Source organism: Vicia villosa, linkage group LG2, assembly GCF_029867415.1.
Source record: "Vicia villosa cultivar HV-30 ecotype Madison, WI linkage group LG2, Vvil1.0, whole genome shotgun sequence".
In the NCBI taxonomy this organism is placed as follows: domain Eukaryota; kingdom Viridiplantae; phylum Streptophyta; class Magnoliopsida; order Fabales; family Fabaceae; genus Vicia; species Vicia villosa.
In genome coordinates, this window is record NC_081181.1 from 69057218 (window position 1) to 69083846 (window position 26629).

The 26629-nt window shown below is 35.7% G+C and overlaps 1 protein-coding gene across 6 annotated transcripts; it reads right to left on the reverse strand.

The window, feature by feature from the left end:
* Positions 1-22022: 22022 nt before the first annotated feature.
* Positions 22023-25169, reverse strand: LOC131651233 (uncharacterized). 6 transcript variants are annotated; one of them, XM_058920901.1, is made up of 9 exons: positions 24746-25169; positions 24232-24423; positions 24075-24150; positions 23841-23962; positions 23623-23723; positions 23483-23539; positions 23232-23410; positions 22429-22622; positions 22023-22345 (listed from the first exon to the last, which is right to left on the reverse strand). In XM_058920901.1, the coding sequence occupies exons 1-7, from the start codon at positions 24936-24938 to the stop codon at positions 23240-23242; spliced, it is 912 nt and encodes a 303-aa protein (XP_058776884.1). In that variant the 5' UTR covers positions 24939-25169; the 3' UTR covers positions 22023-22345; positions 22429-22622; positions 23232-23239. The 6 variants fall into 6 exon arrangements, with proteins under 6 accessions (XP_058776884.1, XP_058776883.1, XP_058776882.1 ...); XM_058920900.1 differs by having other exon boundaries at positions 22429-22612; positions 24746-25168; XM_058920899.1 differs by having other exon boundaries at positions 22429-23410; positions 24746-25168.
* Between the last annotated feature and the right edge of the window lie 1460 nt (positions 25170-26629).

Genomic DNA, 26629 nt, shown 5'->3' on the forward strand with positions numbered 1-26629 from the left:
ACAATCAACAGCACATATTATAACATTGGACAACCTTCCATTCATGTTATAATATCACAAACAACCTAATGCAATGCAACTACATGCATGTGGTACCAAAATCTGGGATATAACCCAACTCACCGATCCACCATCATCAAGGATACGGTAACACCCACTCACTAATTCCTCACAATGGGAATTAGCTACCACTGATCCACCATCGTCAAGGACCAGCCACATAATGATTATGAATGCATGCATCAACCATAACATGCTCATCACCCACATACATCAATTAATGTCATAATCCTCAATAAGACACATATTTATACCAACAATACATGTACCATAGACACCAGTTACAACCACAACATTATACAGGTAAACATTCATTAGTGTACCTACAAGCATATCCTACCACAAACAAATAAGCTCGGTGTTTTAAAAAAATAGTTCGAGGCACAACTCCAAACACCATTTGATTATATAAATTATCTAATTAGCTTCATTGTACTCGAAACGGCACCAAAATCCGGTTTACGGTTTAAAAGTTACACCTCTTTAAAACTTTTCAAAATGGACAGTCGCAACAACTAACAGCACGCGGCGCCACACACGGTTCGCGGCGCGGAACGAATAGGAACTACGCCTTCGCGGCGCAAACAAAGGTTCGCGGCGCGGAACGAATAAAAACTACGCCCTCGCGGCGCGGTCATATGCTCGCGGCGCGTACTGAGCGCAACAAAGCTTCCTGGCCTTCTGCCAAGCTGTTCGCGGCGCCAACTCCTGGACGCGGCGCGAACTGGCGAATCCCAGCGCTCCGAGTAGCAGAAAACAGCCTGCGATTTTACCCTTCCTTCACCAAATCATTACCAATTCAACCCATTCCAATCAGATTTCGCATACAGTACAACAAACACATATTATAGCACATTATAATACATTCAAACCATCCAAATAACATCATTACACGAATCAGCATATTCATTACGTGTAAATCCTCCCAAAACCTAACATTTCTACAGCCTAAGCACAACCCAATTGGTACGAATAACACGATCAATTCTATCATATTATCTATAATCCCATAATAGAAGATAAACGGAAGAGTCCCCCCTTACCTGAAGGTTGATTCTTCGTTCTTCCTCGGTCACACTTCTCCGTTCCTCTTCTCTTTTCACGTTCAAACTTCTTTTCCCAATACTGTAACCTTCTCTATTCTACCACTCCTTCTATTTTATTAAGAATAAAATAAAATTATTTTAATTAGTAATAGGGCCTACCAATGCACCCCCTCCCTTACTAACCACAACTCAAGCCCAATTGCTTAATTCCTCATAATTCAATTAATTTAATTAAATTAAATTATGAAAATAAATGGAGTGTTACACCTTGATCCATGTGTAAACCACTCATGAAGTTGGCTGCTCATCCATTTTCCAATATTCCAAAAAAAATTCTAAGTGTTTTTCCATTCTATTTTTGGTAATTTCACATTTCAACTAACTTCCATAAATGGCAACTTTGATTATTTTCTTGATTTTAATCATCCTTTAACTTTTCTTTGACCGATTTTCCACCATGAGTCAATATTTGACGGTTGACTTTGCTTTTTGACCAAAAAACCAACTTTTCTCGATTTTCCGATTTTTAGATGAATTTCCCGATTAATCCTTTTCTGGTCCAGTTCTAAATCCTCTTCAACCACTGACACTTCAGTGAATGATATCTTTCCCAGACAGTCACATTTTGCATCCACAATAATTTCCTGATTAAATCTTGACCAGAAAGTCAACAGGGTTGACTTTGGTCAAAACCCTGATTTCAGAAGGACTCCAATGAAAATGAAGCCACATACTTGTACTTCAAACTTTCTCTTTTGAACCAAGACATCTCCCATACAGAAGCTCCCTTTCATCAATTTTCTTGCACAGTAACCATGATATGGACGAATGTAATGGATGAATGGTCTAGATGAGGTATGCACATGAATGTGAAGCCTAAGCCAGATAAAAATTAAAAATTAAAGGGTAGGACAAATTTGGGGTATGACACCATAGAACCTTGGCATTGATTTGATGTTGTTTAGTTGATGTGGTTATGTTGTTTAAGTTGATTATGTTGTTTAAGTTGATTATGTTGTTCAAGTTGATTATGTCGTTTAAGTTGATTAAGTGGTTTAAGTTGTGTTTGTGGATGTGCATCATTTGAGTCGCATCCATTGCATTGTTTGAGATGACCCTTGTGGCAATTGTTTGAGACGGCCCTTGTGGCAAATGTTTGAGACGGCCCTTGTGGAAAATGTTTGAGACGGCCCTTGTGGCAAATGTTTGAGACGGCCCAATGGCAAACAGTTTGAGACGGGAGTTTTACTCCAATGGTACCACATACATATGCATAAGTTTGAGTCACATTTGAGTCGCATTTGAATTGCATTTGAATTGTGTTTGGATTGTTGAAATGACGAGGTGTTTGTTGTGACGTGATAATGATATGTTTGTTGTGACGTATTTGATATCATACTTGTATATTTGGATATGTGATTAATGACATCGTTGCCATTTTGAAAGTTGTATTATATTGATAAGTTGTTTTGCGGTGAAACTTGTTGTAAGATGTTATGTGATACAAAATGGTGAAATTATGTATGATCTATATCTCCTATATTATTTATCATGCATTCCTTTATATTGTAAGATATCTCACCCCTTTGCTGATATTTCCCCTACCATGGGAAATGGGCAGGTACTCAAGATTAGTCCTGGATGTCCGAGGTTATCTAGGTGAAGTCTTTATGTTGCTTTATGACAAGTCGAGTTGGTGTCCATTGCTATGATACGTAGAACTCGGGGGATTAGTCTTTATTATTTGATTATTGTATTCTATGATGACATTTGTGTTAAATTGAATTGAAAGGTGTTTATAAGTTAAAGTTGTAAGTGGTGAAAGAAGTGTTGTTCCGAATGCTATGTATCTTTATTAAATGCAATATAAGTATGTTTGTTTGGTTAAGTCGAATTGTGACATCCCATCGTTTGATGAATAATTTTAAATGCACTCTGATTTTCGCTTATAATTGCGGTGTAGATTTGGGGTGTTACATTTATCATAACTCTGTTTATATGGTTTGATATCTCACCCCTTTTATTTGTTCTGTCGTTACCTTTATACTGGTAATGTGCAGGTGATTGCAGTGATAAAGATTTAGTTGCCGTGAGTCGAGTCATTGTTGTCGCTCTGATATGTAGCACTTGGGGGGATGAACGCTTGATGTTTAATTATTGTTGTTCCTTTAGTTGTTGAAATATATGTCGATTTTGTTGAATAATTTTTAAGTTGAATTTGTTTTAGTTGCACAAAAGATGTTAAGAGACTTGAAGTTGAGTTTGCAGATTCCGCTGCTTATTAATGAAAAGTTGTTTCGTTTTAAAAGGTTAAATTATGTTGTTATCGTTCATCCAAACTATGTGTTATGTGTCTATGTTATATGTGATTAATATGTCGTTTTAAGAAGTAAATGTGACATCTCATTTGTTGATAAATTTTTTGTATAACTCTTGATTTTCATTATAATTATCGAATATTTGTTGTGTAGAATTGGGGTGTTACAATATTCACATTATTGATGGTCTGCAATTTATTACCAATAAATAATATATGTGTATAAATAATATCTCCAATTTATTATCAATAAATAATATTTGCAATTTATTGAAGGATAGAAAAACACTTAGAAAGGGGGGGTTTGAATAAGTGTAGCTTTAAAAAACTTGACAGATAAAAATAAATTGCACAGTTATTTTTATCCTGGTTCGTTGTTAACTAAACTACTCCAGTCCACCCCCGCAGAGATGATTTACCTCAACTGAGGATTTAATCCACTAATCGCACGGATTACAATGGTTTTCCACTTAGTCAGCAACTAAGTCTTCCAGAGTCTTCTGATCACACACTGATCACTCCAGGAACAACTGCTTAGATACCCTCTAAGACTTCCTAGAGTATTCTGATCCACACGATCACTCTAGTTCCTTACAACTTAATGTAATCAATTCTAAGAGTATTACAATTGCTTCTTAAAAGCTATAATCACAAACTGTGATATTTCTCTTAACGTTTAAGCTTAATCTCACTAATATATTACAACAGCAATGTAGTGAGCTTTGATGAAGATGAAGATTCTGAGCTTTGATTTGAACAGCGTTTCAGCAAGTTAATATGAGTTGTTTTGTGCAGAATCGTTAACCTTGCTTCTCATCAGAACTTCATATTTATAGGCGTTGAGAAGATGACCGTTGAGTGCATTTAATGCTTTGCGTGTTCCGTACAGCATCGCATTTAATGTTATACGCTTTTGTCAACTACCTCGAGCCTTGTTCACGCTGTGTCTACTGACGTAGCCTTTAATAGCTTTTAACGTTCCTTTTGTCAGTCAGCGTAGCCTGCCACTTGTACTTCCTTCTGATCTGATGTTTGTGAATACAACGTTTGAATATCATCAGAGTCAAACAGCTTGGTGCATAGCATCTTCTGATCTTCTGACCTTGAAGTGCTTCTGTGCGTGATACCATCAGAACTTTAGTGCTTCTGATCTCATGTTCTTCTGATGCTTCCATAGACCCATGTTCTGATTCTGCTTCGACCATCTTCTGATGTCTTGCCAGACCATGTTCTGATGTTGCATGCTGAACCCTTTGAGACAAAGCTTCTGAGCGCTGAATTATGCATACTCTTTATATATTTCCTGAAAAGGAAATTGCATTGGATTAGAGTACCATATTATCTTAAGCAAAATTCATATTATTGTTATCATCAAAACTAAGATAATTGATCAGAACAAATCTTGTTCTAACAATCTCCCCCTTTTTGATGATGACAAAAACATATATAAATGATATGAATTTGCGATCAGAAAGAGCAGACGGCAAAAGACAAATTACACAGCTATAGCATAAGCATATGAATATGTCTCCCCCTGAGATTAACAATCTCCCCCTGAAATAAATACTCGAAGAACTTTAATAAAAGACTTCCCTGATTATTTCGGTAGAGACGATCACATAAGCTTCTGTCTTCAGAGAATTCATAGCTTCTGACTTCTGCTTCCATTGGACAGCTTCAGAACTAGAATTTCTTTAGATCCCTAGAACACTCACAGCTTCTGATTCCTGCTTCCATCTAGGACAGCTTCAGAACTTGAATTTCTTTGATCTTCAGAACATTCACAGCTTCTGATTTCTGCTTCCATTTAGGACAGCTTCAGAACTTGAATTTCTTTGATCTTCAGAACATTCACAGCTTCTGATTTCTGCTTCCATTTAGGACAGCTTCAGAACTTGAGTTTTCTGGATCTTTAGAACATTCACAGCTTCTGATTTCTGCTTCCCTCGGATAGCTTCAGAGCCTTGAATTTCTACCAACCTCACTTCATGCTAGATTTGTATCAGAACATTGTTGAATGTACCAGAGCATCATCAGAGCATCTCTACATCCTGAAATGTTACAGAACAAAAACTAAACGACAAAAGTCAGCATGAACGAGTCAGAACATAAAATGTATATTAGAACACATGATATGTATCAGAGCCATATAGGCTAAAATAATGTTATCAGAGCAAATAGAATTTTGTCAGAGCAAATAGACAAATATGGATCAAATTCTATTATCAGTGCTTCTGATTCATTCTTCTTTCTGAAGCTTGACAGCACTCAGCATGCTTCAGTTTCCATGAGCTTATTCTTTTTACAGAATAACACTTCTTATGGTTTTGCTTCTTGTGTTTGCTTTGAAGATTCTCTTCACTTCTTTATACCTGCAAAACACTTAAACCATATAGAACTTGCAGTTCTTGTTAGAAAATGTGTGGGAGCTTTACCCAGCAACTGATAGATTAATCAAATCATTTATCATTTATCATTTATCTTCTCCCCCTTTTTGTCATAACATCAAAAAGAATATCTCAAAAGATTCAGATGAATAAAACGACAAATAAAAATCACTGGAATGGAAAACAAAGAAACTTTTCATTGATAATCAAAAGATATTACAAAAGGTTCTTATGTTTAACAAGATGAGAAAATATAAGAGGGAAGGAGAAGCGTTTGAAGAGTATTTAAAAGAAAATAAAATGAAACAAATGATGGATAGCATTTAATGTTACGTGACATGAGGAGAGATAATAAAGACAAATGAGGTGACTAGCACAGTTACCTATGGTCGGTGTCCCTTCAACTGCACGCGCGCTTATCCATGAACAGTAACGACAGGTTTACCATCCCGAGATAAAACGTAACAGCTGTTTTGCTTTAAAAGAGGTTCTGAATCAACTTAGACACTGAAACGTTAGTAATAACCGAATCATAATTTCTAAAAGATTTCAATCAGAACTTCTGATTTTAAAAAAAATCCACATACATTTCAGAAGATACTCATACGTAAGAACTTCTCATCTTCTCATTCTGGGCATAAATCCATACTGATGTTCTTCAGAATGAACTTAAACCTATCTTCAGCCAGGGGTTTTGTAAAGATATCAGCCCATTGATGGTCTGTATCCACAAAGTTTAAAGATATAACACCCTTCTGAACATAGTCCCTTATGAAATGGTGTTTAATCTCAATATGTTTAGCTTTTGAATGAAGAATAGGATTCTTAGATAAACATATAGCAGAAGTATTATCACAGAATATAGGAATGTTACTCTCATATATCTGATAATCTTCTAACTGACTCTTCATCCAGAGCATCTGTGTACTGCAACCAGCAGCAGCGACATATTCTGCTTCTGTTGTTGATAGAGCAATAGTTGCTTGCTTCTTGCTATACCAGGAGATCAAATGACTTCCAAGAAATTGACAACTTCCTGAAGTACTCTTTCTTTCAATTCTGTCTCCAGCATAGTCAGCATCGCAGAATCCTACTAAGTTGTATTCTTTAGATTTTCTGTAAACTATGCCAACATTAGTAGTACCTTTCAGATACCTTAGAATTCTCTTAACAGCAGTTAAATGAGATTCTCTAGGATCTGATTGGAATCTGGCACACAAACAAACACTGAACAGAATGTCAGGTCTAGAAGCAGTCAAATATAGAAGAGATCCAATCATACCTCTGTATAACTTCTGATCTACCTTCTTACTTACCTCATCCTTACCTAGGATGCATGTTGGATGCATAGGAGTTTTGGCTTCTTTACAGTCTAGAAGATTAAACTTCTTCAGAAGTTCCTTCACATACTTGGTTTGGTGAACATACGTTCCTTCTGATGTTTGATTTATTTGTATTCCAAGGAAATACTTGAGTTCTCCCATCATGCTCATTTCAAACTCAGCCTGCATAGACTCAGCAAACTCCTTTCCAAGTGTAGCATTAGATGTTCCAAAAATAATATCATCTACATATATTTGACAAATTAAAATATCCCTTTTAAAGGTTTTACAAAAGAGAGTAGTGTCCACTTTTCCTCTAGTGAAACCATTATCCAGAAGGAAAGAACTTAAGCGTTCATACCAAGCTCTGGGAGCTTGTTTAAATCCATACAATGATTTCTTTAGTTTAAAAACATGATTAGGAGACATAGAGTCTTCAAAACCAGGAGGTTGATGGACATAAACTTCTTCATCTATATAACCATTTAAGAAGGCACTCTTAACATCCATCTGATAGAGAGTGATGTTATGTTGAGTGGCAAATGAAATTAATAGACGAATAGATTCTAACCTGGCCACTGGTGCAAAGGTTTCTGTATAGTCAATCCCTTCTTGCTGACTATAACCCTGAGCCACCAGTCTGGCTTTGTTCCTTACCACTTCACCTTTCTCACTGAGCTTGTTTCTGAAGACCCATTTTGTACCGATTATATTGAATCCATCTGGTCTAGGAACAAGATCCCAAACATCATTCCTTGTAAACTGATTCAGTTCTTCTTGCATAGCAATTATCCAGTCTGGATCTTCTAGAGCATGATCAACAGAAGTTGGCTCGATCAAAGATACAAGACCTAATTGACAGTCTGCATTGTTCTTAAGGAATGCTCTTGTTCTGATTGGATCATCCTTCTTTCCAAGAATGACATCTTCTGAATGACCAGAGATGAGTCTGGATGATCTTCTGACAGATGGTTCTTCAGAAATGCTTAGATTGTCCAGAGAAGCTAATACTTGTTCTTCAGATTCTTTGCTTCTGAGAAGCTCTGCTTCTGATGCGTTGCTTCTTGGCTCAACAACTTCTGATATATCAATATCACAATCTGCAAAATTATCAAACTGCTTTGGTTTTTCAGAACCAAGCTTATCATCAAACCTGATATTGATTGATTCTTCCACAATCAAAGTTTCAGTATTGTATACTCTGTAGCCTTTTGAGCGTTCAGAAAATCCAAGAAGGAAACATTTTTGTGCTTTGGAATCAAACTTACCAAGATGATCTTTAGTGTTCAGAATAAAGCATACACATCCAAAAGGATGGAAATATGAAATGTTGGGCTTTTTATTCTTCCACAATTCATAAGGAGTCTTATTTAGAATAGGTCTGATAGAGATTCTATTCTGAATATAGCATGCAGTGTTTATTGCTTCTGCCCAGAAATGCTTAGCCATATTGGTTTCATTGATCATGGTTCTGGCCATTTCTTGCAGAGTCCTATTCTTTCGTTCTACAACTCCATTTTGCTGTGGAGTTCTAGGACAAGAGAAATCATGGGCAATACCATTTTCTTTGAAGAATTCTTCAAAGGATCTGTTCTCAAATTCACCACCATGATCACTTCTGACCTTTATGATTTTACACTCTTTTTCAGATTGAATCTGAATGCAGAAATCAAAGAACACTGAATGAGTCTCATCCTTGTGTTTCAAGAATTTTACCCACGTCCAGCGGCTATAATCATCTACGATGACTAATCCATATTTCTTCCCTCTGACAGATGCTGTTTTGACTGGGCCAAACAGATCAATGTGCAGGAGTTCTAATGGCCTTGAGGTAGAAACAACATTCTTGGACTTGAATGCAGGTTTGGAGAACTTGCCCTTCTGACATGCTTCACAAAGAGCATCTGATTTGAATTTCAGATTAGGGAGTCCTCTGACAAGATCCAGTTTGTTAATCTGAGAAATCTTTCTCAAACTAGCATGACCTAATCTTCTGTGCCAGACCCACAGCTCTTCAGAAACAGACATAAGACAAGTCACCTTCTGACTCATAAGATCTTGCAGATCTGTCTTATAAATGTTATTCTTCCTCTTGCCTGTAAATAGGATTGAGCCATCCTTCTGATTTACAGCCTTGCAAGACTTTTGATTAAAGATTATATCATAACCATTGTCACTCAATTGACTGATAGATAAGAGGTTATGTGTTAATCCTTCTACAAGAAGTACATTAGAAATGGAAGGAGAGTTACCAGACTTTATAGTTCCAGAGCCAATTATCTTGCCCTTCTGATCTCCTCCAAACTTGACTTCTCCTCCAGACTTAAGCACCAGGTCACCATAGACCTTCTTCCTGTCATGTGTCGTGAGCATCCAGAGTCCAGGTACCATGACATGTTGTGCTTTGTCCTTTTTGCAGCCAAGGATATCTGCAATAGGAATAATCTTATCCTTAGGTACCCACATCTTCTTGGGTCCTTTCTTGTTAGTTCTCCTCAAGTTCTGATTGAACTTGGGTTTAACATTGTAAGCAAAAGGAGGAACAGCATGATAATTCTTAATGTGAGTTTCATGATATTTCCTAGGTTGTGTCACATGATTTTTGGTGTGTGTTATGTGAAAACTTTGAGCATGTGAAGTGTGCCTAATATCATGGGAGTGGCCATACTTGAACTGATCATACAATGGCTTGTATGTGAATTTCATTTCATACACAGGTTCAAGTTTGTATGGGGTTTCACCCTCAAAACCAATGCCGACTTTTTTGTTTCCAGACACAGCATATATCATAGAAGCTAGCTGACTTCTGCCAATACTTCTAGATAAGAACTTCCTGAAACTTAAATCATATTCTTTCAGAATATGGTTTAGACTAGGAGTGGATTTTTCTGAATCAGAAGGAGATCCAATATTATTGGATAGTTTTAAAAGTTTTTCTTTTAATTCAGAATTTTCCAACTCAAGCTTCTTTGTTTCAAATTCAAATAGCTTTTTCAGCTTTTTGTATTTGAGACTAATCTGAGACTTGAATTCCAGAAGTTCTGTTAGACCGGAAACTAACTCATCTCTAGTAAGTTCAGAGAATACCTCTTCAGAATCTGATTCTGATGTAGATTCTGATCCGTCATCTTCTGTCGCCATCAGCGCACAGTTAGCCTGCTCATCTTCAGAGTCTGAATCATCTTCTGACTCATCCCAGGTTGCCATAAGACCTTTCTTCTTATGAAACTTCTTCTTGGGATTTTCCTTCTGAAGTTTTGGACATTCATTCTTGAAGTGTCCAGGCTCATTGCATTCATAGCACATGACCTTCTTCTTGTCAAATCTTCTGTCATCAGAAGATTCTCCACGTTCAAATTTCTTTGAACTTCTGACGCCTCTGAACTTCCTTTGCTTGTTCTTCCAGAGTTGATTTAGCCTTCTGGAGATCAAGGACAGTTCATCTTCTACTTCAGATTCTGATTCTTCAGGATCTTCTTCTCTGGCCTGAAAAGCGTTAGTGCATTTCTTGATATTGGATTTTAATATAATAGACTTACCTTTCTTTTGAGGCTCATTTGCGTCCAGCTCTATTTCATGGCTTCTCAAGGCACTGATAAGCTCTTCCAGAGAAACTTCATTCAGATTCTTTGCAATCTTGAATGCAGTCACCATAGGACCCCATCTTCTGGGTAAGCTTCTGATGATCTTCTTTACGTGATCAGCCTTGGTGTATCCCTTGTCAAGAACTCTCAATCCAGGAGTAAGAGTTTGAAATCTTGAAAACATCTTTTCAATGTCTTCATCATCCTCCATCTTGAAGGCTTCATACTTCTGGATTAAAGCGAGAGCTTTAGTCTCCTTGACTTGAGCATTTCCTTCATGAGTCATTTTCAAGGACTCATATATGTCATAGGCCGTTTCCCTGTTAGATATCTTCTCATACTCAGCATGAGAGATAGCATTCAGCAAAACAGTTCTGCATTTATGATGATTTCTGAAAAGCTTCTTCTGATCATCATTCATTTCTTGCCTTGTCAGTTTTACGCCACTGGTATTTACTGGATGTTTGTAACCATCCATCAGAAGATCCCATAGATCACCATCTAGACCAAGAAAGTAACTTTCCAGTTTATCTTTCCAGTATTCAAAGTTTTCACCATCAAATACCGGCGGTCTAGTATAACCATTGTTACCGTTGTGTTGCTCAGCAGAGCCAGATGTAGATGCAGGTGTAGACTTTGCAGTTTCATCAGCCATCTTTTACTGAAGCGTTTTTCTCTTCCTGAATCTTTTCTAAACACGGTTAAGTGCTTGCACCTTAGAACCGGCGCTCTGATGCCAATTGAAGGATAGAAAAACACTTAGAAAGGGGGGGTTTGAATAAGTGTAGCTTTAAAAGACTTGACAGATAAAAATAAATTGCACAGTTATTTTTATCCTGGTTCGTTGTTAACTAAACTACTCCAGTCCACCCCCGCAGAGATGATTTACCTCAACTGAGGATTTAATCCACTAATCGCACGGATTACAATGGTTTTCCACTTAGTCAGCAACTAAGTCTTCCAGAGTCTTCTGATCACACACTGATCACTCCAGGAACAACTGCTTAGATACCCTCTAAGACTTCCTAGAGTATTCTGATCCACACGATCACTCTAGTTCCTTACAACTTAATGTAATCAATTCTAAGAGTATTACAATTGCTTCTTAAAAGCTATAATCACAAACTGTGATATTTCTCTTAACGTTTAAGCTTAATCTCACTAATATATTACAACAGCAATGTAGTGAGCTTTGATGAAGATGAAGATTCTGAGCTTTGATTTGAACAGCGTTTCAGCAAGTTAATATGAGTTGTTTTGTGCAGAATCGTTAACCTTGCTTCTCATCAGAACTTCATATTTATAGGCATTGAGAAGATGACCGTTGAGTGCATTTAATGCTTTGCGTGTTCCGTACAGCATCGCATTTAATGTTATACGCTTTTGTCAACTACCTCGAGCCTTGTTCACGCTGTGTCTACTGACGTAGCCTTTAATAGCTTTTAACGTTCCTTTTGTCAGTCAGCGTAGCCTGCCACTTGTACTTCCTTCTGATCTGATGTTTGTGAATACAACGTTTGAATATCATCAGAGTCAAACAGCTTGGTGCATAGCATCTTCTGATCTTCTGACCTTGAAGTGCTTCTGTGCGTGATACCATCAGAACTTCAGTGCTTCTGATCTCATGTTCTTCTGATGCTTCCATAGACCCATGTTCTGATTCTGCTTCGACCATCTTCTGATGTCTTGCCAGACCATGTTCTGATGTTGCATGCTGAACCCTTTGAGACAAAGCTTCTGAGCGCTGAATTATGCATACTCTTTATATATTTCCTGAAAAGGAAATTGCATTGGATTAGAGTACCATATTATCTTAAGCAAAATTCATATTATTGTTATCATCAAAACTAAGATAATTGATCAGAACAAATCTTGTTCTAACAATCTCCCCCTTTTTGATGATGACAAAAACATATATAAATGATATGAATTTGCGATCAGAAAGAGCAGACGGCAAAAGACAAATTACACAGCTATAGCATAAGCATATGAATATGTCTCCCCCTGAGATTAACAATCTCCCCCTGAAATAAATACTCGAAGAACTTTAATAAAAGACTTCCCTGATTATTTCGGTAGAGACGATCACATAAGCTTCTGTCTTCAGAGAATTCATAGCTTCTGACTTCTGCTTCCATTGGACAGCTTCAGAACTAGAATTTCTTTAGATCCCTAGAACACTCACAGCTTCTGATTCCTGCTTCCATCTAGGACAGCTTCAGAACTTGAATTTCTTTGATCTTCAGAACATTCACAGCTTCTGATTTCTGCTTCCATTTAGGACAGCTTCAGAACTTGAATTTCTTTGATCGTCAGAACATTCACAGCTTCTGATTTCTGCTTCCATTTAGGACAGCTTCAGAACTTGAGTTTTCTGGATCTTTAGAACATTCACAGCTTCTGATTTCTGCTTCCCTCGGATAGCTTCAGAGCCTTGAATTTCTACCAACCTCACTTCATGCTAGATTTGTATCAGAACATTGTTGAATGTACCAGAGCATCATCAGAGCATCTCTACATCCTGAAATGTTACAGAACAAAAACTAAACGACAAAAGTCAGCATGAACGAGTCAGAACATAAAATGTATATTAGAACACATGATATGTATCAGAGCCATATAGGCTAAAATAATGTTATCAGAGCAAATAGAATTTTGTCAGAGCAAATAGACAAATATGGATCAAATTCTATTATCAGTGCTTCTGATTCATTCTTCTTTCTGAAGCTTGACAGCACTCAGCATGCTTCAGTTTCCATGAGCTTATTCTTTTTACAGAATAACACTTCTTATGGTTTTGCTTCTTGTGTTTGCTTTGAAGATTCTCTTCACTTCTTTATACCTGCAAAACACTTAAACCATATAGAACTTGCAGTTCTTGTTAGAAAATGTGTGGGAGCTTTACCCAGCAACTGATAGATTAATCAAATCATTTATCATTTATCTTCTCCCCCTTTTTGTCATAACATCAAAAAGAATATCTCAAAAGATTCAGATGAATAAAACGACAAATAAAAATCACTGGAATGGAAAACAAAGAAACTTTTCATTGATAATCAAAAGATATTACAAAAGGTTCTTATGTTTAACAAGATGAGAAAATATAAGAGGGAAGGAGAAGCGTTTGAAGAGTATTTAAAAGAAAATAAAATGAAACAAATGATGGATAGCATTTAATGTTACGTGACATGAGGAGAGATAATAAAGACAAATGAGGTGACTAGCACAGTTACCTATGGTCGGTGTCCCTTCAACTGCACGCGCGCTTATCCATGAACAGTAACGACAGGTTTACCATCCCGAGATAAAACGTAACAGCTGTTTTGCTTTAAAAGAGGTTCTGAATCAACTTAGACACTGAAACGTTAGTAATAACCGAATCATAATTTCTAAAAGATTTCAATCAGAACTTCTGATTTTAAAAAAAATCCACATACATTTCAGAAGATACTCATACGTAAGAACTTCTCATCTTCTCATTCTGGGCATAAATCCATACTGATGTTCTTCAGAATGAACTTAAACCTATCTTCAGCCAAGGGTTTTGTAAAGATATCAGCCCATTGATGGTCTGTATCCACAAAGTTTAAAGATATAACACCCTTCTGAACATAGTCCCTTATGAAATGATGTTTAATCTCAATATGTTTAGCTTTTGAATGAAGAATAGGATTCTTAGATAAACATATAGCAGAAGTATTATCACAGAATATAGGAATGTTACTCTCATATATCTGATAATCTTCTAACTGACTCTTCATCCAGAGCATCTGTGTACTGCAACCAGCAGCAGCGACATATTCTGCTTCTGTTGTTGATAGAGCAATAGTTGCTTGCTTCTTGCTATACCAGGAGATCAAATGACTTCCAAGAAATTGACAACTTCCTGAAGTACTCTTTCTTTCAATTCTGTCTCCAGCATAGTCAGCATCGCAGAATCCTACTAAGTTGTATTCTTTAGATTTTCTGTAAACTATGCCAACATTAGTAGTACCTTTCAGATACCTTAGAATTCTCTTAACAGTAGTTAAATGAGATTCTCTAGGATCTGATTGGAATCTGGCACACAAACAAACACTGAACAGAATGTCAGGTCTAGAAGCAGTCAAATATAGAAGAGATCCAATCATACCTCTGTATAACTTCTGATCTACCTTCTTACTTACCTCATCCTTACCTAGGATGCATGTTGGATGCATAGGAGTTTTGGCTTCTTTACAGTCTAGAAGATTAAACTTCTTCAGAAGTTCCTTCACATACTTGGTTTGGTGAACATACGTTCCTTCTGATGTTTGATTTATTTGTATTCCAAGGAAATACTTGAGTTCTCCCATCATGCTCATTTCAAACTCAGCCTGCATAGACTCAGCAAACTCCTTTCCAAGTGTAGCATTAGATGTTCCAAAAATAATATCATCTACATATATTTGACAAATTAAAATATCCCTTTTAAAGGTTTTACAAAAGAGAGTAGTGTCCACTTTTCCTCTAGTGAAACCATTATCCAGAAGGAAAGAACTTAAGCGTTCATACCAAGCTCTGGGAGCTTGTTTAAATCCATACAATGATTTCTTTAGTTTAAAAACATGATTAGGAGACATAGAGTCTTCAAAACCAGGAGGTTGATGGACATAAACTTCTTCATCTATATAACCATTTAAGAAGGCACTCTTAACATCCATCTGATAGAGAGTGATGTTATGTTGAGTGGCAAATGAAATTAATAGACGAATAGATTCTAACCTGGCCACTGGTGCAAAGGTTTCTGTATAGTCAATCCCTTCTTGCTGACTATAACCCTGAGCCACCAGTCTGGCTTTGTTCCTTACCACTTCACCTTTCTCACTGAGCTTGTTTCTGAAGACCCATTTTGTACCGATTATATTGAATCCATCTGGTCTAGGAACAAGATCCCAAACATCATTCCTTGTAAACTGATTCAGTTCTTCTTGCATAGCAATTATCCAGTCTGGATCTTCTAGAGCATGATCAACAGAAGTTGGCTCGATCAAAGATACAAGACCTAATTGACAGTCTGCATTGTTCTTAAGGAATGCTCTTGTTCTGATTGGATCATCCTTCTTTCCAAGAATGACATCTTCTGAATGACCAGAGATGAGTCTGGATGATCTTCTGACAGATGGTTCTTCAGAAATGCTTAGATTGTCCAGAGAAGCTAATACTTGTTCTTCAGATTCTTTGCTTCTGAGAAGCTCTGCTTCTGATGCGTTGCTTCTTGGCTCAACAACTTCTGATATATCAATATCACAATCTGCAAAATTATCAAACTGCTTTGGTTTTTCAGAACCAAGCTTATCATCAAACCTGATATTGATTGATTCTTCCACAATCAAAGTTTCAGTATTGTATACTCTGTAGCCTTTTGAGCGTTCAGAAAATCCAAGAAGGAAACATTTTTGTGCTTTGGAATCAAACTTACCAAGATGATCTTTAGTGTTCAGAATAAAGCATACACATCCAAAAGGATGGAAATATGAAATGTTGGGCTTTTTATTCTTCCACAATTCATAAGGAGTCTTATTTAGAATAGGTCTGATAGAGATTCTATTCTGAATATAGCATGCAGTGTTTATTGCTTCTGCCCAGAAATGCTTAGCCATATTGGTTTCATTGATCATGGTTCTGGCCATTTCTTGCAGAGTCCTATTCTTTCGTTCTACAACTCCATTTTGCTGTGGAGTTCTAGGACAAGAGAAATCATGGGCAATACCATTTTCTTTGAAGAATTCTTCAAAGGATCTGTTCTCAAATTCACCACCATGATCACTTCTGACCTTTATGATTTTACACTCTTTTTCAGATTGAATCTGAATGCAGAAATCAAAGAACACTGAATGAGTCTCATCCTTGTGTTTCAAGAATTTTACCCACGTCCAGCGGCTATAATCATCTACGATGACTAATCCATATTTCTTCCCTCTGACAGATGCTGTTTTGACTGGGCCAAACAGATCAATGTGCAGGAGTTCTAATGGCCTTGAGGTAGAAACAACATTCTTGGACTTGAATGCAGGTTTGGAGAACTTGCCCTTCTGACATGCTTCACAAAGAGCATCTGATTTGAATTTCAGATTAGGGAGTCCTCTGACAAGATCCAGTTTGTTAATCTGAGAAATCTTTCTCAAACTAGCATGACCTAATCTTCTGTGCCAGACCCACAGCTCTTCAGAAACAGACATAAGACAAGTCACCTTCTGACTCATAAGATCTTGCAGATCTGTCTTATAAATGTTATTCTTCCTCTTGCCTGTAAATAGGATTGAGCCATCCTTCTGATTTACAGCCTTGCAAGACTTTTGATTAAAGATTATATCATAACCATTGTCACTCAATTGACTGATAGATAAGAGGTTATGTGTTAATCCTTCTACAAGAAGTACATTAGAAATGGAAGGAGAGTTACCAGACTTTATAGTTCCAGAGCCAATTATCTTGCCCTTCTGATCTCCTCCAAACTTGACTTCTCCTCCAGACTTAAGCACCAGGTCAACATAGACCTTCTTCCTGTCATGTGTCGTGAGCATCCAGAGTCCAGGTACCATGACATGTTGTGCTTTGTCCTTTTTGCAGCCAAGGATATCTGCAATAGGAATAATCTTATCCTTAGGTACCCACATCTTCTTGGGTCCTTTCTTGTTAGTTCTCCTCAAGTTCTGATTGAACTTGGGTTTAACATTGTAAGCAAAAGGAGGAACAGCATGATAATTCTTAATGTGAGTTTCATGATATTTCCTAGGTTGTGTCACATGATTTTTGGTGTGTGTTATGTGAAAACTTTGAGCATGTGAAGTGTGCCTAATATCATGGGAGTGGCCATACTTGAACTGATCATACAATGGCTTGTATGTGAATTTCATTTCATCAACAGGTTCAAGTTTGTATGGGGTTTCACCCTCAAAACCAATGCCGACTCTTTTGTTTCCAGACACAGCATATATCATAGAAGCTAGCTGACTTCTGCCAATACTTCTAGATAAGAACTTCCTGAAACTTAAATCATATTCTTTCAGAATATGGTTTAGACTAGGAGTGGATTTTTCTGAATCAGAAGGAGATCCAATATTATTGGATAGTTTTAAAAGTTTTTCTTTTAATTCAGAATTTTCCAACTCAAGCTTCTTTGTTTCAAATTCAAATAGCTTTTTCAGCTTTTTGTATTTGAGACTAATCTGAGACTTGAATTCCAGAAGTTCTGTTAGACCGGAAACTAACTCATCTCTAGTAAGTTCAGAGAATACCTCTTCAGAATCTGATTCTGATGTAGATTCTGATCCGTCATCTTCTGTCGCCATCAGCGCACAGTTAGCCTGCTCATCTTCAGAGTCTGAATCATCTTCTGACTCATCCCAGGTTGCCATAAGACCTTTCTTCTTATGAAACTTCTTCTTGGGATTTTCCTTCTGAAGTTTTGGACATTCATTCTTGAAGTGTCCAGGCTCATTGCATTCATAGCACATGACCTTCTTCTTGTCAAATCTTCTGTCATCAGAAGATTCTCCACGTTCAAATTTCTTTGAACTTCTGACGCCTCTGAACTTCCTTTGCTTGTTCTTCCAGAGTTGATTTAGCCTTCTGGAGATCAAGGACAGTTCATCTTCTACTTCAGATTCTGATTCTTCAGGATCTTCTTCTCTAGCCTGAAAAGCGTTAGTGCATTTCTTGATATTGGATTTTAATGCAATAGACTTACCTTTCTTTTGAGGCTCATTTGCGTCCAACTCTATTTCATGGCTTCTCAAGGCACTGATAAGCTCTTCCAGAGAAACTTCATTCAGATTCTTTGCAATCTTGAATGCAGTCACCATAGGACCCCATCTTCTGGGTAAGCTTCTGATGATCTTCTTTACGTGATCAGCCTTGGTGTATCCCTTGTCAAGAACTCTCAATCCAGGAGTAAGAGTTTGAAATCTTGAAAACATCTTTTCAATGTCTTCATCATCCTCCATCTTGAAGGCTTCATACTTCTGGATTAAATGCACTCTGATTTTCGCTTATAATTGCGGTGTAGATTTGGGGTGTTACATTTATCATAACTCTGTTTATATGGTTTGATATCTCACCCCTTTTATTTGTTCTGTCGTTACCTTTATACTGGTAATGTGCAGGTGATTGCAGTGATAAAGATTTAGTTGCCGTGAGTCGAGTCATTGTTGTCGCTCTGATATGTAGCACTTGGGGGGATGAACGCTTGATGTTTAATTATTGTTGTTCCTTTAGTTGTTGAAATATATGTCGATTTTGTTGAATAATTTTTAAGTTGAATTTGTTTTAGTTGCACAAAAGATGTTAAGAGACTTGAAGTTGAGTTTGCAGATTCCGCTGCTTATTAATGAAAAGTTGTTTCGTTTTAAAAGGTTAAATTATGTTGTTATCGTTCATCCAAACTATGTGTTATGTGTCTATGTTATATGTGATTAATATGTCGTTTTAAGAAGTAAATGTGACATCTCATTTGTTGATAAATTTTTTGTATAACTCTTGATTTTCATTATAATTATCGAATATTTGTTGTGTAGAATTGGGGTGTTACAATATTCACATTATTGATGGTCTGCAATTTATTACCAATAAATAATATATGTGTATAAATAATATCTCCAATTTATTATCAATAAATAATATTTGCAATTTATTGAAGGATAGAAAAACACTTAGAAAGGGGGGGTTTGAATAAGTGTAGCTTTAAAAAACTTGACAGATAAAAATAAATTGCACAGTTATTTTTATCCTGGTTCGTTGTTAACTAAACTACTCCAGTCCACCCCCGCAGAGATGATTTACCTCAACTGAGGATTTAATCCACTAATCGCACGGATTACAATGGTTTTCCACTTAGTCAGCAACTAAGTCTTCCAGAGTCTTCTGATCACACACTGATCACTCCAGGAACAACTGCTTAGATACCCTCTAAGACTTCCTAGAGTATTCTGATCCACACGATCACTCTAGTTCCTTACAACTTAATGTAATCAATTCTAAGAGTATTACAATTGCTTCTTAAAAGCTATAATCACAAACTGTGATATTTCTCTTAACGTTTAAGCTTAATCTCACTAATATATTACAACAGCAATGTAGTGAGCTTTGATGAAGATGAAGATTCTGAGCTTTGATTTGAACAGCGTTTCAGCAAGTTAATATGAGTTGTTTTGTGCAGAATCGTTAACCTTGCTTCTCATCAGAACTTCATATTTATAGGCGTTGAGAAGATGACCGTTGAGTGCATTTAATGCTTTGCGTGTTCCGTACAGCATCGCATTTAATGTTATACGCTTTTGTCAACTACCTCGAGCCTTGTTCACGCTGTGTCTACTGACGTAGCCTTTAATAGCTTTTAACGTTCCTTTTGTCAGTCAGCGTAGCCTGCCACTTGTACTTCCTTCTGATCTGATGTTTGTGAATACAACGTTTGAATATCATCAGAGTCAAACAGCTTGGTGCATAGCATCTTCTGATCTTCTGACCTTGAAGTGCTTCTGTGCGTGATACCATCAGAACTTCAGTGCTTCTGATCTCATGTTCTTCTGATGCTTCCATAGACCCATGTTCTGATTCTGCTTCGACCATCTTCTGATGTCTTGCCAGACCATGTTCTGATGTTGCATGCTGAACCCTTTGAGACAAAGCTTCTGAGCGCTGAATTATGCATACTCTTTATATATTTCCTGAAAAGGAAATTGCATTGGATTAGAGTACCATATTATCTTAAGCAAAATTCATATTATTGTTATCATCAAAACTAAGATAATTGATCAGAACAAATCTTGTTCTAACATTTATTACGTTGGGGGTTGCGACGTGATATTCACGCCACTGATTGGCCTATATAAATACAATTTTTCTCTTCACAAAACCTAACCTCTCACATTAAAATCCAAAACACTTATTCTTCATTCTTTCTTTTTCTTCCAACATTCTCCCACTCTCTTTCATCTTCCTCCATTCCATTTCAAAATCAATCTCAATTATAATTTCTCAGGCAACTTCTTTTCGTATGAATTGTATTCAATTTCTTTTAAATATTTTTTTTAATTTTTATTATAATTTCTGATTTCATTACCTTTTTTAATTTTTTTCAAGATATTGAAGAGATTCCTCCCTTCCATTTCAAAATAAATTTTTATTATAATTTCTCAGGTAACTTGTTGTATACATTGTATTCAATTTTTTTAAAATATTTTGTTTCAAAGTTTTATAATAATTTTGATTTCATTACCATTTTTAATTTTTTCAAGATATTGAAGAGATATTGCAAGAAGATTTAAAAGATACAGCAAGAAGAGGCATTTTAGTTGTTGTTTATTTTTTTTATATTTTATTATGTATTTTATTTTGATATTTGGGTTGTTAGTTCTTTTTAGAATGTTATATATTTATAATGTTATAAAATTTTCTTTTTTCTTTTTTAAACAAAATATTATATTATATTATATTATATATATATATATATATATATATATATATATATATATATATATATATATATATATATATATATATATATATATATATATATATATTCTTTTAGTGTGAAATAGTTTTTTTAAACATAACATTCTAAAATAAAATTAAAATATATAGTTATTATATGTTATGTAATATGTTTATTATATTTTATTTGGAAAAAATAGAATACAATTGTTATTTATAAAAAAACATTAATTATTATATGTTTATTAAATGTTTAGTAAAAACAATATATATATATATATATATATATATATATATATATATATATCACTACAGAAAAAAAGGTCTCCTGCCACGCCCAGGAAACCGAGGCTATATGCAAAATAACTGTGGCGTAACGCTGAGGCCACGGTTTGGCCACGAAAATCCAACTGTGGAGTATGCGGCCGTGGCCTAAAGTAAAGTCCACGGTTTTTTGGTATAGACCACGCCTTTTTGACAACCGTGGCTTTGTTAGGCCACGGTTTAGGTAGCTTGATTAAGGCCGCGGTTTGTATTTGCCATGACTGCAAAACTGTGGCTATATGATAAAGCCGCGGTTTCAGTTTAACGCTTAACATACAGTTTTGATTGAAGATATAGCCACGGTTTGGTTATGACCACAAATTTAAAACTGTGGTTATATATATATATATATATATATATATATATATATATATATATATATATATATATATATATATATATATATATATATATATATATATATATATATATATATATATATATATATATATATATATATATATATATATATTCTAAACCACTTTAACAACTTAATGAAAATAATTACATTTAAAGTTAGATATTACAAATCTTTTAAATAATATAATATTTCAATATACTTTGCATTGATTGGAAACACAAGTACAAGAAGAATGAAAACCGGAGAACCTCTAAGATTGAGAGATACTAATTTCATCATCAATTCATTTTCTACTAAAGATTGCCAATAATTACTCTATTTAACATATGTCTACGGTCTTAATTTATAGCAGGAAAGGGACTAAAATAATCCAAGGAAATGCAGAATCCATTGCCATGTTCTCTTTTTGAGTACAAGAAGAAACGATTGGCTTTGAGCAGAGAAAGAAATTCCTTGACTCCAACTATAATAACTTCTCGTCCGGCTTCAAACCTGCACCAACACAATAAATATTGTCATCTTAAAATTTAAAGCAGGCACAAAAATATTTATAACTTTTTTATTGAGTTCATTACTTTGGAAAGTGAATTTGGAGTAGTGAAGGTCATAAGACTTTGGGTCATAGTTCTTCAAAATTGGTCTCCTCTTTTCCTTCACATAAAACACCAACGCTGCCTTTATCAAATCTGTTGTGTTAATGTGGTTCCTAATGTGTTGAATTCTTTATTTCTTCCAGGCTTATAGTAACAGAGCTGCATGCTACACCAAACTGGGGGCTAGATTAAACACTATATCACCTAGGTACCAAACTTAACAGGCTAAATAGAAACAAACAGAAACCCAATACAAGCATACATACATACATACATAAACAGAAACCCAATAGAAATCAAAAGCACCATTCTGTTGGACACACCACAAGAGAGAACTTTAAAAGGAAACTAGGTAACATAAAGAGAAAGATGGATTTCAATTCATCATCCTGAAAGAAATTGAGAAGGTATATAACATCATAAAGCACATTCACATTTAATTCTTATTGCAATAGTAGTTTTCATATAAAGTGAAGCAGTGAACTAATACAAGTAAGTTATAGTTTCAAAACTATATTTCTCTATAATGATGAACATTAGCTATTTTAATCATAGGCTTAAGATCTTCTGAAATTATTTAATATAAAGCTAATCACAAACAAAGTATTCCGAGTCATTACTTTTGACACCATTGTTTGGTCCGGCCACAAACCCTCGGCAATAACTCTAGTAGCAATATCCTAGACACAACACACACATCCTTGCATTATACATGAAAACTAAATTTCAAACTATATTATGCACTACACTCAATAAACACACATTCACACAGAAAATTCACAAACCTTGTCAGTCATAATTCCCGATAACAAAGCATTTGAATCAGGCAGCAAAACAGCATCAACGCGCCGCACTGCCATTCGCCGACACGCATCTGAAACTGATGTCCCCTCAGATATAGTGAGGACTTTGGACATCCTAAGCTTCTTAACCATCCTTTCCCCTCCATCAGACCTAAATCATTCTGTTAACAGCAACAATTACACCAAAACAATTAACTAAACTTAATCAAATATGGTTGTCCTGTTCTATTTACCAAAAACTCAAAATCAATTTCATCTCTTGTTGGGCCTGCACCATTTTCTGAACACATCTGCAACAATTCCACACCAAATTGAATTCACAGAAACACAAAAAAGCACTTAACAAAAAAAGCACCTTTAGTAGTGTACTTACATAATAAGTTGTGACAACACCAGCAGAATCACCTCCTACCAATTTCAGCTTCATACTAAACCAACCAAATCTATATTTTTGTTTTGTTTGAAATCCGCATCCTGTTAAAACCAAGAGCAACACAAAACCTTAACAAATAGGTAATAGATAATTACATTGCAAGTAGAATACAAAACACAATCATAATTTTTAGGTCACAATAACATTCAAAAACTTACGTCCATCAGCTAATTTTCGCCTCAATTTTCTATAATCATTATACAATGGTTCCAGATAATGGTACACATCAGTATCAGATCCAGTAAGTTGCAAATAAAAAGCACCAAGTATCCTCACATACCTGCATTTCATTTTGAAAATTAAACATTAACAAATCAGGTTACTCAATAAAAGTATAATCCAAATCAAATACATTAATGTATTCATAATAAGCCTAGGGTTAAAGTGAATACTTGTAATCCTTAAGCTGCACATCCTTACGAGATGCACGAACATTAATAGGACCCAAAAACATCCTCAGAAACTTCCCTAAAACCCTCACACACCAAAATTAACCAATCAGTAAATCAAATTAGTGAAAGTAATTAACAAACTAATTACGAAACTAACCGTGAGCATGTCTTGGAAGAAGCGAAGAAGCATCACCATCAACAACAATACATCTGGCTCTCTGCAAATATTCATCTAACTGCAACAGTATCCACGGCTCCAACACCACGCCGGAACAGCCATCACTCCCTCCTGTATCCGCCGCGACGACCTTCAGCAATTTCGCAACCTTCAGCAACATCCATTCCAAACCTTCAAATTTCACACAGACATAAACTCATGTTCTATTAATACAACTTGTACAATTTCTTGTTTGTTTTGCAACCATAACATTTCCATTCAGAATTTCAAAACAAAATCAAATTCATCATACAAATACAACTTCTTGTTTGTTTTGCAAAGGCAAGTATATCGATCGGAAACAAGTCCACACAAACTTCAAACTAACAACAACAATGTTTCTTTTATCTATTTCATGCAGGAAAAGAGGAAAGAACAGAATCAGTAAAGGACAAACTGTTCTAATCGTCGCCGCCCAACTCTGACGCCGACGCGGTTTCAACAACAAACATACCGAACTCCAGCGACATCACCTTCAGCGAACAACGAGTCACCACTATTGAATCGCAACTCGTTCTCACCCCATCACACGCCCAGCGCCGCTCTGGTTCAGATCCGGCGAAGCCCCTTCTCCGACGTTGACGCATCCTGCTTCGATCCATTCTCGGCCATCCCCACACCACCGGTGTCAGCTGCTCGTAACCCATAGCACCAATCACGATCTGCCGCCGCCGCGAGGAGTTCAGCCTCTACTGTTTTCCGATTTCAGTGTTGATGTTTGAGTGAATGGTGGAATGTTAAAGATTGATAATTTTGTGTTTACTGTATCAAAGAGAAGAAGAACTCTGGGCCATTTATCTCAAATGTCACGCCAAAAGACCTAATCCTTTTATTTATTTAGGGTTTGGGAAAGAGAAAGAAGAGAGAGCTTGATTGATTTTAGGGTTTGTGTAGTTATCTTTTCGATTTTTCTTTTATTTTTTTAATCTAAAAAAATTATAAAAGATAATAAATATGAGAGGCAAACCAAAAAAAAGAGGGAAATTTTGGAGGGATATATTTTTTTAGGTTTGGGCCACAGTTTGAAGTGAAAATTATAAAGCCGCGGTTTTCCTTTGTGGCTTAAAATATCTGCAGTTGTATAATCGTAGTAAAGGCCACAGTTTCATACTCTGGATCCAATATTTTATAACATAATTCTACGCTTTTAAAATCAAGGCCAAATCATATATGTGGCCACAGTTTCTGAGCTGTGGAAAATTTTAGCGTGGCCGTAGGCCAAATTTCTAGTAGTGTATATATATGACGACGCTAGTGAGAACAAGTGGTGATTATGAGAAATGAGAACTGTTCTGTACTGGCCCAATCATTTTAATTGGGCCAATCCGCTCTTTGCCCTAAGGCATCCTGGTCCACACTCGCGGCACCCTTCCCCGGCCCGCTCCGGCCGAAAACAAGACAATACCGAGCATGCTAGAGCATCGTGCTCGACAACGTCCTACTCCCGCATTTTCTGGCCTAGCGCCTCGCATGAGTCCTCAAAAAGTGAAGTCCTTTTTGCATAGAACAGTCCTATAAATAGGTCTCTAACCCTAAAGGGCAAGGTAATCTCTTTTTTATGTAAAATCTCTTAATTTCGTTATACCTTGTTGTCCATACACTTACTTCGGCATCGGAGTGCCTTACAGGTACAACCACCTTTTTCTCCTCCAACCGTTCCAAATTTCAAGCTTTACCGTTGATGGCCACCTGTTCTGCTCGGAAAGATCAAGAACAATAAATCACGACCATTAAATTTTGATTTGTTGATTTTAATGGACTTGATTGATTTCTCTTTCTATGATCCTTAATATTTATTTTAAATCTACATAGAAAGAGAAACCAAATCAGTTCATTAAAATCGACAAATTAAAATTTAATGGTCGTGATTCATTGTTCTCATTTCTCATAATAACTAAGTGTTATCACTTGAGTTGTCCCTATATATATATATATATATATATATATATATATATATATATATATATATATATATATATATATATATATATATATATATATATATGAGAAAAACTAGAACATGTTTTTTAACGCTCGCTTTTTATTTGCAAAACTCTACCAAATATATTTCATTTAAGTTTTACATGATGGATAAATTTTAACCAATAAAGAAAATAGGTTAGAAAATATGAGTTAAAGATTGTGTTGGTAGTTTTTTTTTTTCATATTTTTTTCATGCATATAAACCTTTTTTATTATATGACTTATAGTTTATTTCCAATTATAATATTTTTTTAATGTAAATAAATATTTTTTATTAATATTTATTAATTTTGAATCAGAATTATTGAATCACAATTAATAATAAATCTTTTTATTAATATTCATTGAATCATAA

Bases quoted from the DNA above. Each gene is read 5' to 3' on its own strand.
- LOC131651233 (XM_058920901.1), bottom strand. From the start codon at position 24,938: ATGGGTTACGAGCAGCTGACACCGGTGGTGTGGGGATGGCCGAGAATG. The intron at 24,424-24,745 runs GTATGTTTGTTG...TGAAATTTGAAG, and splicing joins GGTGATGTCGCTGGAGTTCG to GTTTGGAATGGATGTTGCTG. The intron at 23,540-23,622 runs GTAAGTACACTA...GAATTGTTGCAG, and splicing joins GTGTTGTCACAACTTATTAT to ATGTGTTCAGAAAATGGTGC.